Genomic DNA, 15,579 nt, shown 5'->3' with positions numbered 1-15,579 from the left:
AAAGAACTGCTAAGAAAACTGGAAAGTAATTTGGAAGAAATTAGGTATTGACCAACAACTCATACCACATACCAAGATAAATTTCAGATGGATACATGACTTAGAAATTAAAGGTCATGTCACGAATTAGAGGAGTAAGGATGAAATTACCTTTCAGATCTAAGCATATGAAAAGAGTTCATGACTAAGGTATTGTAGAGGATCATGGAAAAGAGTGGATAATTCTTATTATTTACAATTGAAATTTTTGCATAAACAAATCTAATGCTGTTAAAGTTAGGAGAGAAACAGAATTAGAAATTTTTGCAAGTTTCTTTGATAGAGGTCTCATATCCAAATTATATCAGAAACTAATTAAAAGTAAAACTGAAAGCCATTTTTCAGTAAATTATAGAAAAAAACTACAAAGAATATGAATAGGCAATTTTCTTTTTTTACATATTATTCATTTTTTTAAGTGAATATAAAACCAAAATCCCAAATCATATACCCAAATCAACAAACGATAAATCATGTTTTCATTCTTTCATTAATTTCTTTTTCGTAAGTCCCTTAGACTTGTCTTAGATCCATTGTATTGCTATTAGTAGCAAAGTCTATCACATTAAACTGTTCCATAATATTTCAGTTACTGTGTATAGTGTTCTTCTAGTTCTGCTTATTTCACTCTGCATCAGTTCATGTAGGTCTTTCTGGTTCTTTCTGAAATTTTCATCATTCCATAGAGCACAATAGTATTCCTCACCATCATAAACCAGTTTGTTCAGTATGGTTTTCAAAGGAAACATCAAAGGTTATCAACATCCACATAAAACCAAATAACTAACAAGAGAAATGCAAATTAAAGCAACTTTTTGGATCTTTCAACCATCAGATTAGCAAAAGTTGACAGATGTTAGAGCTTTGAAAAGCCAGACATTCATCTATTCCCTTAATATAACTGTGAATTGGCCTAATCAGTTGCTTCTGGAAAGCAATTTAGAGTTATGCCCAGAAAGTTAACAAACTGTGTTAAACCCTTTGACTCAACAATACCACTACAGGGCCTGTATTCCAAAGAGATTAGTGAAGAACAAAAGGTCTTATGTTTACAAGAATATTTCTAGAAGCTCTTTTCAGAGTAGTCAAAAACTGATAATGAGAGAGGGCTACCCACCTATTCGGGAATGGCTAACAAATTTTGGTAAGGTGATAGAATATTGTTGTGTCATAAGAAATAATACCATTTCAAAGAAAACTTGGAAAGACTTCTCAGAATTGACACATGGCAAAGTAAACAGAACCAGGATAATTTATACAATGATAACTGCATTTTAAAGAAAAACAGTTTTGAAAGACTAGAATTTAGGTCAGTGCAATCATAAACCATAAGACCTGAGAACTAAAAATTCCATGCACTACTAACCTCTTGCCATGAGTTTTACTTCCTTGTAAACCAGGAAATTTTTATTCTCTCCTTTCCCCTGTCCTGTCATATGGTCTTCAACATAAGGAACAAAAGTATTTTTGATGTTGTTATATTGAATCTCTGGGAGCTTGAAGTTCATTCAATGATTGACAGATAAGTCAGTTGGATAGAATGTTCCCAGGGAGGCAGGCGAGAGTCAGGAGGGACAGTTGAGAACCCTGAGCAGAACTTCTGGGTCTTTTATCTGTCCTGAGGCTAGAGATCGGTGGATCCTGGTCTTGGAGTGAGAGGGTGCAAACATCTCTCTCTGCAAGCTCTTCCTGTCCTTGATATACCGTTACCAACCTGTACTTGACCACCACCTCGGTGTTCACTGTCCCTAGATATTAGGAGTTTCATCATCTAGTTATCTAGGCTTCCCAGGGCCTGGGAGGGATCCAGGAAGTGGGCAGGAGATGAAGAAGAGGGTGGAAAGGGTGGATATATCTCAACTGTTAGGCTTAAGATCTACAGAAGAAGAAGCTGAAGATTTCCCAGCAGTTTACCTACTCTGGTTTAGTCCTGGCCAGGCTGAACCAGAGGGAAGCTAACATTGATTCTTCATTTGCCAATGTTGAGAGTTTCATTAGTAACCATTAAAGTAGGGTCTCCTATACCTTGGTCCTTTACCCTTATCCTTCTTGTTAAATATATAAAGTTTAAAGTACCTTCCTAAATCAGTTTCAAAGCTTGTTTTGGGAAGGGAGTCAACGCAGTCAGAATATCATCGTTATCCCAGCTGAAGAGCCCAAATTAATAATATCAATTAACCCCAGGTGGGTCCTGAAGGGATAAACCACTTTGACCTGAAGGATCCTGCCTGGGCAACTGTTATAAGAAGAAGTGTCATCTTATCCTCTCTGTACATCATTTCTACTACCTCAAATAGATATTAGTGACCTCCTTTAAATATAACAATGTCCTTATGATTTGTTGCCATTCTTAACTTTGTTTGGAGGTTTACCATTCCAGACATTATTCCTATACAAGGCCGTTCTACACATTTGTGTTCCTCATCTGTTATTTAACCTCAATTCCATTTTCTTTTCATGTCTTTTGAAAATCTTAATTGGACAGTAAATTCCCTCTATCTTTATTAATTTTATCATTTTATATATATGATATATTTATCATTTTAGATAGCCATTTTCCTTCCCTCTCTCCCTCTACACTATGCCACCTAATATGAGTTCTTCTTTGGAATCATTCACATGTATATTTACAAAAGCGATTTTCTTTTTTGACAGGATCTCATTTCTTTTTTTTTTTTTTTTTTTTTTTTTTTAATTTTTTTTTTTTTTTTTATTTTAAACCCTTAACTTCTGTGTATTGACCCATAGGTGAAAGATTGGTAAGGGTAGGCAATGGGGGTCAAGTGACTTGCCCAGGGTCACACAGCTGGGAAGTGTCTGAGGCCGGATTTGAACCTAGGACCTCCTGTCTCTAGGCCTGGCTCTCAATCCACTAAGCTACCCAGCTGCCCATCTCATTTCTTTTGAACCTACTTCCCCAGTGAATTTTAAGCAATGTGAATGTATCTTTCCTTAATTTTCCCTAAATTCTTTGAAATCCATGTTCCCCAAATACAGGATGTACATTAAACCATGCCCAGCTTTCCCTTCTCTGTCACAGACTTGAAGTCATTCACTTCCTCTCAAAGTTCCTGTTACATCTATTTTGCTGCTAGTTAGTTCCTCTAGAATGAAGTTCCCCTCCTTATTCTACATATCTCCTGAAGAATGAAATTGCTATTTTTTTAAATTCAAAGATATTTATTTTCCTAATTTCACATGACAATTTTTAACATACATTTTCCAAAATTAAAAGATCTGAATTGTCTCCTTTTCTCAGAGATGGTAAACAAATTGATTTGGATTATGCATGTATTATCATGCCATGCATACTTCCATATAGGTCATTGTTGTAAGAGAATACTCATGTAAAACCAAAACCTCAGAATAAAACCGTAAATAAACTCATGTGAAAGATAGTATGCTTTGATCTGCATCTGACTCCCAACAATTCTTTCTCTGGAGATGGATAACATTCTTTGTCATAAGTCCTTCAGAATTGTCCCAGATCATCGCATTGTTGAGTGTAGCTAAGACTTTCACAGTTGATCATCATACCATATTGCTGTTACACTATTCTCCCAGTTCTGTTTATTTTGTTCTAACATGCAGATCTTTCCATCTTTTTCTGAAATCATTCTGCTCTTTCTTATACCACAATAGTATTCAATTACCAATGTATACCACAGTTTGTTCAGCCGTTCCCCAAATGAGGGACATCCCTTCAATTTCCAATTCTTTGCCATCACAAAAAGAGCTGCTATAAATATCATAAGTGTATTCACTAAGAAAGTATAGCAAGAATAGAAGTTACAAAAATTTACTCTCACTCAATCTAGGGTTACATACTTTTTTCTGCACTTGGTAAGATTTAAATTTAGAATTTATGCTAACTATGAGAATTCTAAAGTAATATAGTAGTCGCTGATTTAAAAATATTGTAGCTAAAGTCAAAATGACTTTTAGCATCTTTATTTACAAAGAGGTGGAAAGAGTGAATGTGGAAACATGTAGATAAAAAGACAGATTCTAATAAACCTACCAGCCCTTCTCCTGAGAAGCCAGGCTCAGCCCTAGCAGGGCTTCCCAACACTATCTCCACGTGAATTTCCTGATAACTCTCAGCCAGAAGTCTTGGTGGTGTCTTCAACCAGGGTTCCACCAATGCAGCCTCCTCCAAAGCCAAGGTAGGAATCTCAGCCACTCACCCCAAATGCCAAGAATCTTGGGAACCAATCTCTCCAGAAGTCAGGAAAGGAATGCCTCTGACCATGCTGGTTTCCTCTTTTATCCTCCTTTTTCTTCACTTCCTGTCACTCACAAAAAAACCAATGGTAGTCTTTCAATTTGCCTAGCACTGCCCAAGGAAGGGGAGCAGTGGCCTTTGGAGGTGTGAACTCTCTTACTTAATGGTAAGTAGGGGTACTTTAAGTTCTTGATTTGATTAGCTAAAAATAGGAAAGGAGAGAGTTAATCCTATTTTCACAACTCCTTCAGGCTCTTGGGGGAATGGGCTCAAACTTAGAGCACAAAGCTATTTCCCTACTTTATGTAGGAAACACATGGGACTGAGGGTGCGTCCTGGCCCTAGAAGTCATCTCCCATCATAGAGTACCCACTGCATTCATTTTTGAGTGTTGCTTAAATAGATGAGTAACTGTCTTGCTCCTTGTAAGGCTTAATGTGAGACTTGTAAGACTTAATGGCTCTGTTGCTAGGTCAGACCACTGCTGGGTTGGGTCAAACATGTGGAGTTAGCCTTTCACTAAACTCAATTACTGCTACTACTCACTTCAGTGATGCTCTGTTACCAACTCTGGTTGCTGAAGGAATCTGATAATTTCTGATCTTTGAAATTCATAAGGTCATGAACTGGTCAATTCCATCTCCAGATTCTCATTTACATATGATCAGGAAAGAATAAGCACATATTCTCTCTCTCTCTCTCTCTTTCTCTCTCTCTCTCTCTCTCTCAAACACACACATACACATGTGTTTCATGCTTTTGCAGACATATGATTAACTTCTTTGGAGATAATGTAGCTGTTGCCTCTTCCCTTCCCGAACCCAGGTGCTCACAGCTTTTCCTCCTTTGAAACCCAACAGAGAAGCTCAATAAGGCCAGAGAGGCCTATTTGTCCTTTTGTATATGAACTCACTTCCAGCTGTGTCATCAGCCCTTCTAGCTCTGAAGCCAATTAGAAAACTCATCATGATGCAGCACCATCCCCTCTGTCTATTCCTTCCTGTATTGGATTGATAGCAAACAAAGACTATTGCACATACACTGAGTACTGGTCCTTCATTGGCCAGTTTCCCATTACATTAAAAAAGACAAAGAAAAAGATGGAAGGAAAATTACTAAATGTGATACAACTTCAAGTATATTTGCAATAAGAATTTAAAGAGGGTTTTTTTTGGATTATTCATTTGTTTCTGCCTTCTGGGAATGAATTTTGGGTAATATATGTCCCCTTGTTTTTTATGTTTACTTTGTTGTTGTTTTTATTGAGTTTATAATAAAAATTAATGCATGTTTTTTCATTAAGATTTTTAGTATACTTAGTGAATTTTTATATAAATATCCAAAACCCTAAGTTTTATTACTTAACCTTCTTACAGATATTATATAAATTACAGATAATTTCGGCTGATATTTTTCCTCAGTTATACATGCTATTCTCTGTTTCTGTATGATAGATGTATGTGGAAAATGTTCTTTTTCTCATTCTTTTTTCTACTTAAAGCCTTCTTGAACAAATTTTTTTACTGGCTAGCATTAGATACATTCCCTCTTTGGCCAAGAGCCAGTCATCTTTATATCTTAAGCTATGGTCCTGAAATCTGAATCCTGTGCTTGGACAGCATCATCTTTGCCAGTTATTTACTTACTAAATCTTCCTTTCATTTCTGAAATATCTACTTTTAATCACTTGTGATCCTAAGTTCTTCACTTCGTTGTTCAGAACTTATAATCTCTAGCAATGCTTCCTATGTCCCTTTTGTGGATCTCATTTGTCTCCAAATGATTAACCAGAGGTAGATATTTTTTATTATTAGATTTGACAGGTCTAAGTAGTAGGTCCTCCTCAGTGTCAAATATAGGAAGACAAGACAAAACATTACTTACTATCAGCAGATAACCGTCCCAATTCATCTCTTCCTCCTCTGTCCAGTAAGAGTTCCCTATCACCTGATCATCATTCCTTAAGCTTATTTTAAGGGTCAGGTACTTCTTCTGAGGGTCTAGTTCTAGCTTCTCCTGGATAGCTTTTATAGCACTCTGGAATCTAGTTCTCACTTACTTTTGTAGCTCTAGTTCATATTATTTCCCTTCTCCCATTCTAATCAAACTGACCTGCCAGCAATGCCCCCAAAATGACAGTTGGTCTTTCTCTGTTCATCTTTGGAAAATGGTTCCTCCATATCTAGAATATTCTCTCCTCTATTCTACCTCTCGGAATTCCTGAGACTTTAAAGCCCAGCTGAGATGCCAGCCTTTTCAGGAGGCCTTTCAGAATCTCTACAGTGGTTATTCTTCTCTCCCTTTTGACATTTATTTATATATGCTTGCCATTTATTTGTGTGTATGTGTTATTTCTTCAGTTGAAATATGAGCTCTTTGAGTACAGGTTCTGTTTGGTTTCTGTCTTTGGATCTCCCACACCAGTCATAGTACCTTATACTGATAAATGTTTATTGTATTGAATTGTCTCTCCATTCACATTCCTCCAAACACCTTATAGGAGTCTGCTGCTTCTAATCTTTTACTTCCTTTTTGTTATCTTTCAAATAAATTTTTCAGGCTTTAAGGCAGCAAGTCATTCCCCCTAACAAGCCACAGAATAAAGAAAAGTATTCCTCAGAGTTCTTTTGCCCTCCCCTCTGGTTTGAAAGGCTAACCTACATTTTGTACACATGTGGTTGCCATTTTCCAAAAACACAGAAATGTAGCATGATTTCATATAATTGAGATGCATGAGAGAAAGGATAAAAACAGGAAAGGGTGGGGAGAATAGACATCACATGAAGGAAAGGGAAGGGAAGAAGTTAGTTCTTTTGTATACTAACTGTGCTAGCAGTATGCTAAGTGCTTTACAAATATTATCTCTCTTAATGTACTTAAATTTTACCTGAAATAGACAAAGGAGAGTTGAATACATACACACACAAAAAGTATATAATTTCAGAGAAGACTGAGTAGTATGAACTGATACAAAGTGAAGTAAGCAGAACCAGGAGAATAGCTTATCCAAGGAAAATAATATTATAGAGAAAAACAACTGTGAAAGTCTTAACTGTGTTCAAAATTGTGGCCAGCTATGATGGGGTCTATAGTGAAATATTACCCAAAGTTCTTTCTCCAACAGCCCATCTTCAATATCAAGATCAAGAGCAACTTATTTCTGAAGGCTTTCCTGCTCAGTCCTGTCCAATATGATCCTTGCTCTTTTTTTTAAATTTAGCATTTATCTGTGCTGTTATTTTTGATACCTAAATCACATATATAGTTATATTTTGTATAGGTATGTCTCATCTTACTAATTCAATTTAGAGTGCTATCTCATCTTCCTTTTAGGACCCATTTCAGCATTTAGCATAGTATTATCACCATAGTAGTCTCTCAACAAAAAGTTAAAGTGAATGAAATGGTAGAGGATAGAGCTGAGCCCCACATGCTTATGATTTCAGGTGCCAGTGACGTTTGATGATGTCTCCATCTACTTTTCTACTCCAGAGTGGGAGAAATTAGAAGAATGGCAGAAGGAACTTTATAAGAACATAATGAAGGGCAACTATGAGTCCCTCATCTCAATGGGTAAGGCTGAGCTGGCTTCTGTCAGACTAGTGGTCCACAGCACAGCAGTCAGCATAGCAGTTTTGGTCATTGCCCCATTCCCACCTTTCCATCCTCACTCCTTTTGGATTCCAGACCTGAACCACAGAAAATGTACCTTTTCTTCCTCCTCCTTTTTCTCCCATGAACATAGAATCACTATAAAAGTTAGTTACCTTGGTGTATTCCTACCACCTTCCTAATGTCAAGTGGTAGGAATATCTGATCTAAGAACAAAGGTTAGAATGAAAATTGCATGGGATAGATATGCCAAGTGCAATGGTTGTCCTGGACACTATTATCGCCAGGAGCTACTGCAGCCACTTACCCCTACCCAATGAAGATAGAATTGGTTTTGGAAAAAAACAGGTAATTTTTATGTAAAGTGGGGATAGGGTCTTTGTTAGGCCTCCTTAGCTCTATAGGCTGCAAGTCCCCTCAGTTTAGTCTGGTCAGAATTAATGCCGTCTTTATCCTTCTTAACTTTTTTTTTTCTGAAACCCTTACCTTCCATCTTAGAATCAATATAGTGTATTGCTTCTAAGGCAGAAGAGTGGTAAGGGCTAGGCAATGGGAGTTAAATGACTTGCCCAGGGTCACATGGCCAGGAAGTGTCTGGGGCTAGATTTGAACCCAGGACCTCTCTGGGCCTTGCTTTCAATCCACTGAGCCACCCAGCTGGCCCCCAAATTAACTTTTATTTTCTCTCTTTTCTCTTCCTTTTGTACTCTAGATTATGCTATGACACAACCAGAAGTTTTGTCCCAAAATCAACCAGAGTCAGAACATAATGCAGAGAACCAGGTGAGACCAGATGGGAGTGAGATGACTGCAGAACCCAGTGATGGTGAGTGGAAAAGAACACATCCCATCTTTTCACTACCCCAGGCTGTCTTGCACTCCCAGGATTTGATGCAACCTGGCAATTATTTCTAATTTCAGCTTTGTCACTGACTTTAGTTAAAGTTGCTCTGTCTTTAGTTTGACATTCAATTAACAAGCATTGTACCTACTATTTGCCAGACAACTGACTAGGCTCAAAAAATCCAAATAAAAAAATGAAACATTCTGTCCTTGTAGAGTTTATAAACCTAGCTAGAGCAATCATCATGTACATATGTAGGTGTTTACAAGATAAATACAAGGTAATTTGAGGGGCAATGAGAGGCATTAGCAGCTGAATAGGTTCATGTAGAAGATGGTATTTGAACTGACCCTTGAAGGCTACAAGGAATTCTAAGAAGCAGAAGTGAAGAGGACATATGTTCTAGGTGTGGAGAAAGGTAAATCAGTGTCCTTTATGATAAATAGTAAAAGGTCGTTTGGCTAGAATGTTGTGACATGGTGGGAAAGGGGGTTCAGGTACTGGAGATGGTAATGGGTCATAAAGCTGACTGATAAGTGAGGTCCAGATTGTGAAGGGCTTAAATGTCATAGGATTTTATATTTGATTTTAAATGTAATAGAGAGCCCCTGGAATTTATTGAGTAAGTCGTGACTTGATTAGATCCATGCTTTAGGACAGTGATTCCCAAAGTAGGAGCTACCGCCCCCTGGTGGGTGCTGCAGTGATCCAGGGGGGTGGTGATGGCCACAGGTACATTTATCTTTCCTATTAATTGCTATTAAAATTAAAAAAATTAATTTCCAGGGGGCTAAGTAATATTTTTCTGGAAAGGGGGCAGTAGGCCAAAAAAGTTTGGGAACCACTGTTTTAGGACAATGACTTGTATGAAGAATGGATCCGAATGGGTAGAAATTGGAGACAAGAGATCAATTATAGGCACTATCTTATTGTCCAGGAAAGTGATGAGGGCCTAAACTAGGGTGGTGGCTTTGTGAATAGAGAGAGAAGGAAATTAATTGAAGAGATATTTTAGAGGTGAAAATGACATGTGTGTGTTATGGGGTAAGTGAGATTGAGGAATCAAGTTTGACACCAAGGCAAAAAAGACTTTGAACAGAATCTGCTGTGGTCTCCTATCTTTGAGGTTCTCACTTTAGTGGTTGAGCAAAATTAACACTTAATTAGTCTCTGAGATTTTCACACCATTTCATCTTCCCATCTCTTATCTCATTTGTCTCCTTTCTTCTTCCCTCTTTTCCTTTTGTGACAGCAAATTTTTGTTCTTTTCAGACTATCCTCATGTGCCAATATGGCCTTAGTCTTATTCAACGTTCTCTTTCCTTTGGGCAAGCTATTACATATTGATGGCTTTATACTTCTCAAAAGATACTTGACAGAACAGTGCTTGGGTGACAAGTGTAAGTCTCTAGTAGTTTCCATCTGGATAAGCACAGCTAAAGATGAACCAACCAAAGGACTCAGAATTTGCCCTTTGAGAATCCTAGACTCTTAGAATTAGATGGGATTGTTTATAGTAGATTCAGAAACTGAAAGCCAAGGAGAGGGAATGATTACCTCAGGTCATATAGGTAGTAGGTGCAGTCCCAAGATTCTCACCCAGGTCCACTGATTCCATGTTTAGAGCTCTTTCTTCTACACCACATTCCCCCTGAACTAGAAGCCAACAGAAGAAAACTATAGAAAGTTGGACCTTTCTAAGGACTTTACAACTTGAGCAGGGTAAAGTGGAGTATTTCTTTATCTTTACCCATCTTTTTCTTCCTTCCCATCTCAAAAAATTATGGCTCTCTCTTTTTCTGTGGCAAAACTACTCTTTCTATTCATGTCCTTGTGCCTATCCCTTTCGTCTACAATGAGATGTTGGTACGTCTATCATTGCCTTTCATTTTGAATATTTTTCCATTTGAAGGCTCCTTCCTCTGCTTTAAACATATTTATCACTAATTTTTATTTTTACTCAGACCTTTGATTTCATCAGGTGGGAAGTTTCCATAGAGGAACTTCCTTTACTAGTGCTGATAAGTTCTTTCTATTCCATTTAGAGAATTTCTTAGAATACTGAGTTTGGTTAAAGGGCTTGGTCCAGATTCATTATTTGTGGAGCTGTTGGTGGAATGTGAATTAGTTAAAACCATTCTACAAAGCATTTTGGAACTATGCAAAAAAAAAAAGTGGCTAAAATGTTTATACCCTTTGACCTTGAGATTCTACTACTAGATATATACTTCAAGGGAATCACTGACATAAAGGAAATTTCTATATACACCAAAATATTTATAGCAATATTTTTGTGGTAATAAAAAGCAAAAAGAAGCAAGTAGATGCCCATCTATTAGAGAATGGTTAAACAAATTTTGGTACATGAATGTAATGGAATATTACTGGGAAATAAATGAATACAGAAAAACATGGAAAAGATGTAAGTGAATTGATACAAAGGGAAGTAAGCAAAGTAAAAAACACCAATATATATAATAACTACAACAATATAAACAATGAAATGAACAACCATAAAATAATCATGCTCCTCCTTTACAGAGGTGGGAGGTTCACAAGTATGATACTTTGCACACCTGAATCCAGTTCTCAAGTATGAGGACTGCTTTCTATACTTGGGATGTTAAACTTGAGCTCTGGAACCAGATTAAAATGTAATTGGGAATTGTTTAACAAAATAAATGAAAATACAATGCAACATAATGTTTGTTGTTTTCTGATTCCATATGCAGCCTGCAAAGATCCTTTTCATTGAGTTTGTCAACATTGCTCTATACCGTGTTACCTCTCACTCATCCATTTTATCCTTTTTTTAAAAAAAATTGCCTTGATGCTGCTTCCCCCTCAAACTGTTGCCTTGTTTCACTTATAAGCTTCTAGAAAAAGAGTAAAATTTAAATCATTCTTCTCTTCAAAATAAACTCACTCCACAATCTTCTGGAATTTAGTTTCTGTTCCTAGGCCTAGTTGCCAAATCTAGTGCCTTTTCTAAAGCCTCATGTTTCTTGACTATTCTGCAGCATTTGACACTGTTGACCACTCCTTTGATAATTCTTTTCCCTTTAAGGGACTTCCATAACATTATATTTTCTAATTTTTCTCCTGCCTTTCTCTCCATTCCTTCTTACTCTTGTTTTTTTCATCCTTTGTAGACTATCCCCTAAATGATGATGCCCTCAACTATCTTCTTTTCTGTTTTTATCCTGTTCCCCTTAGGGATTTCATCCAATTTTGTAGTTTTAATTATGACTTCTAAAATCACTCATATTTATAAATCATCTCATAATCTCTCCCCTGATGTCTAGTTGAATGTTGCCTCTTAGAACTCGCCACCTGAATATTTTTGAGCATTTGTAGTTCAGCACATCCAAAACTGAATTACCATTATTTACCTAAAACTTCCTTTCCTCCTTAACTTTCCTAATTCCATTAATGACACCATTATCCTCTCAGCTTGCAAAATTCAGTCATCTTTGACTTTTCCCTGTTCCCCACTCCTTATGTCCAAACAAGGGACCTTATCAATTCTTCCTTACTAATAGGTCTTATTTTAGACCTCTTCTCTTCATTTCTGCTGCCATCACTTTTAATGTAGATCTTCATCACTGCAGGCATTGACAATTGTAATAATCACCCAACAGGTCCTTCCTTTCCAACTCATCCTTCATCTTTTGGCCAAATGAATCTTTCTAATACATAGATATGATCATATTATTCTTCTACTCAGAAACAGCAGAGGATACGTTTTGTGTCTAGAATCACGTATAAACATCTTACTTAGACTGGCATTTAAAGTCCTTCACAGTCTGACCACAGCTAATTTTCCAAACCTTATTTTACATTAACTCCCTTCACAGTGTATATTTAAATGTGTTCCCTAATCTTTCCTTGTTCTCTCCTGTCTCTCTCCATATATGTAGGCCATCTTTTATATTTTGAATTCTCTAGTGTCTATCTCTGCTTATAGAATTCCTTCTCTTTATTTAGCACCTAGCTCAGATGCCACTTCTTCCATGAAGCCTTCAATTTCATATTTATTTAAAAATCATATTTACGTGTATATATGTCTCTTCCTTTTAAGAGTATAATCTCCTTGAGGCCTGGTACTATATCATGTTTTAATCTTTGTATCCATATCACATAGCATATTCCTTTGCGCTTAATGAATTATGTTTGCCAAATTACATTAAATAAGAGACTTTGCATTATTAGGTAAATTATTATGAAGAGAAAGGAGAAGTAAGTTAATTATTAATAGAGGATCCATTGTTAGATCACTTTAAGGCATCTCCTGGGCAGAAATTATGATTGATTTAGTAAGAGTTTTGCTTACCATTGAGTTGTTTGGAATTAAATCAGCATGTTTCATTCAGTTTTTGGTTCAAGATTCTGTTTGGTTCCCAAGTAGAAACTAAAAAAACAAACAAGTTTAAAAAAAAGACTATATTCTGCTTCTTATTTTCCCATCTACAGAGCCAGGCATTTCTACATCAGATATTCTCTCCTGGATTAAACAAGAAGAAGAACCCCAAGTGGAAGGTCCGCAGGCAACTGAAGAAAGTGATATATACAAAGGCACCTATGCTGGTGAGTAATAGAGAAGACATAGAACCTTACCTCCTATGTTGTACAACAGAGAAACTTAGCCTTGACAGGAGCCAAAAAAAACAAAGGCAAAGAAAACTGGAATGAATAAGATTCATTTCAAGGGTTTAGAGGGAAATAGGTAGTAAAGAGAGGAGAGCAGCCCTATAAGAGCAGAGGATTTCTGTTGGGGAAGAATTAGAGGAATAAATGAGGAAGGTGGGGTGAGATAGGATCATTAGGTAAAAGGGAGTGACTGAAGGTTGTGGATCAGAGAAATTACTTGATTAAAGGATTGTCTTAGGAAAACAATGTAAAGCTTTGCTTTTCCCCATCCCCTATCTCAAAACAGGAAATATCATAATGCAGATTCCTTAGATTCCTGGATTCTTCCCTCAGAACTTCACTGAACTGTTCTTTTCCTTTGAGCTAATCAGTTCCCTATACAGTTACAGTGAAAAAAAGCACAGAGCAATTTGTGAAAAAACAGTAGAATGTAGCTACTACTTTGTGATGAGAATTGGTAACAAAGCAGTTTCTATGTTGTATAACAGCCCTGATCCTCTCTTTCAGATGATGAGCTTGCCATCAAAGCTGAAGGCCTTGCTGGAGGCCCATTGTGTTCAGATGCTCAGGTTACTTCTTCTAATGCACCAGGAGTGACAAATGATGCTTTCCAGGATGCAGCTTTCAAGAGCCAGCATCCTCCACCTGTACTACCCTCTGGACCTCCAGTTAACAACCCCCTTGAACCTCTTGGGGGACAGGCTAGTTTCACTCAATTGGGCAACCTTACCCTACCCACCCCATCTGGAGAGCAACAACAACACTTCCCTTGTCGTCGTTGTGGCAAGAATTTTAATGAGAAGGAAATGCTGCAGGACCACCAGAGTAGTCATGCTGGTGAGCGTCCCTTTGCCTGTGCCCAGTGTCCTAAACGCTTTGCCCAGCAGGCCAACCTCAGTAACCATGCCCGTGTGCATACAACCGAGAGGGCTCATACCTGCCCACATTGCTCCAAGAGCTTTGTGCACCCCTCTCGGCTTACCTATCACCTGCGTGTCCACAGTGGTGAACGGCCTTTTCCATGTCCAGAATGCCCCAAACGTTTTGCTGACCAATCCCGGCTCACCAGTCACCGACGTGGCCACTCAGGTGAGAGACCATTTCGCTGTGCTCAGTGTGGTCGGAGCTTCAGCTTAAAGATTAGCCTTCTGCTCCACCAACGGGGCCATGCCCAGGAACGCCCCTTCTCCTGCCCTCAGTGTGGCATTGACTTCAATGGCCACTCGGCACTGATCCGCCACCAAATGATTCACACGGGCGAGAGACCCTACCAGTGTGGTGACTGTGGCAAGAGCTTCATGCGTAAAGAGCACCTGCTGAACCACCAGCGGCTACACACCGGTGAGCGTCCCTTCCACTGTGCCCACTGTGGCAAGAGCTTCATTCGTAAGCACCACCTGATGAAGCACCAGCGGATCCACACAGGCGAGCGGCCCTATCCCTGTCCCTGCTGTGGCAAGAGCTTCCGCTATAAACAGACACTCAAGGACCATTTGCGGGCAGGCCATGATGGAAGCTGCAGTGGTGATGGAGACGTCCCAGGGCAGCCACCAGATCCTCCTGGCCTCCTCTTACCAGGGCTTGAACCCACAGGCTTAGGAATTGGAGCTGATGGCCTAGAGGCCAACCACTGGTATGGGGAGGGTGGCGGAGGGGGTGTTTTGTAAATCCTTCATCTCTTGTTTATCTAGCAAGTGGAGAGTCCCAAGAAGAGTAAGGGAGTCTAAGATCATTTTAAACTGGCTCTTCAGTTCATTTTGGGCATCATACATATAACTAGGAATATACCTGATTATTCGGAACTTCACTATACTTCAAATAATGAAGATATATTGTGAAACTCAGAGGAGCTTGAAAAGAGTCCACTCACCCTGTTCTTATGAAGAAATTACATGAACTAAAGAGGTGATAATGTTGCAAAGAGGCCGAAAGCAAAAAACTGGTAAATCACTGGCAGATAATCCAAATTCATTTGTAGGTTGAAACCCAGGGGAGGGACAGGTAGCCTGGGAAACCTCTAAAACTTGATACCTTCTCTGTACTATGGGGTTGATGGGACATTGAAGCTTCTACCTAATTCCTGGGTGGGTAAAGTGATTGTTAGAGGGGAGTCTTGAACAAAGAGCCACCAAATCAAGGCTGGTGATCTCTCCTCTTGATTCTAGCTTAGACCCTCCTTCCCCATCTTGTACTCCTGCTTATCTTCCCT

At 38.3% G+C, this 15,579-nt stretch overlaps 1 protein-coding gene across 1 annotated transcript in view; it reads left to right on the top strand.

Annotated features, from left to right (window-relative positions):
- ZNF398 (zinc finger protein 398) overlaps positions 1-15,037 on the top strand; it is a 36,967-nt gene extending 21,930 nt beyond the window's left edge. Inside the window, exons 3-6 of the mRNA XM_044679566.1 lie at positions 7,711-7,837; positions 8,589-8,702; positions 13,194-13,307; positions 13,878-15,037. Of these exons, the coding sequence (XP_044535501.1) occupies positions 7,711-7,837; positions 8,589-8,702; positions 13,194-13,307; positions 13,878-15,037 (1,515 nt within the window). The remainder of the gene's footprint in view (positions 1-7,710; positions 7,838-8,588; positions 8,703-13,193; positions 13,308-13,877) is intronic.
- The last annotated feature ends 542 nt before the right edge of the window (positions 15,038-15,579 follow it).

The sequence above is a fragment of the Gracilinanus agilis genome, chromosome 5 (genome assembly GCF_016433145.1).
Source record: "Gracilinanus agilis isolate LMUSP501 chromosome 5, AgileGrace, whole genome shotgun sequence".
Taxonomy (NCBI): domain Eukaryota; kingdom Metazoa; phylum Chordata; class Mammalia; order Didelphimorphia; family Didelphidae; genus Gracilinanus; species Gracilinanus agilis.
The sequence above is the reverse complement of the archived record's forward strand: the minus strand, read 5'-3'. Positions and strand labels throughout refer to the sequence as shown.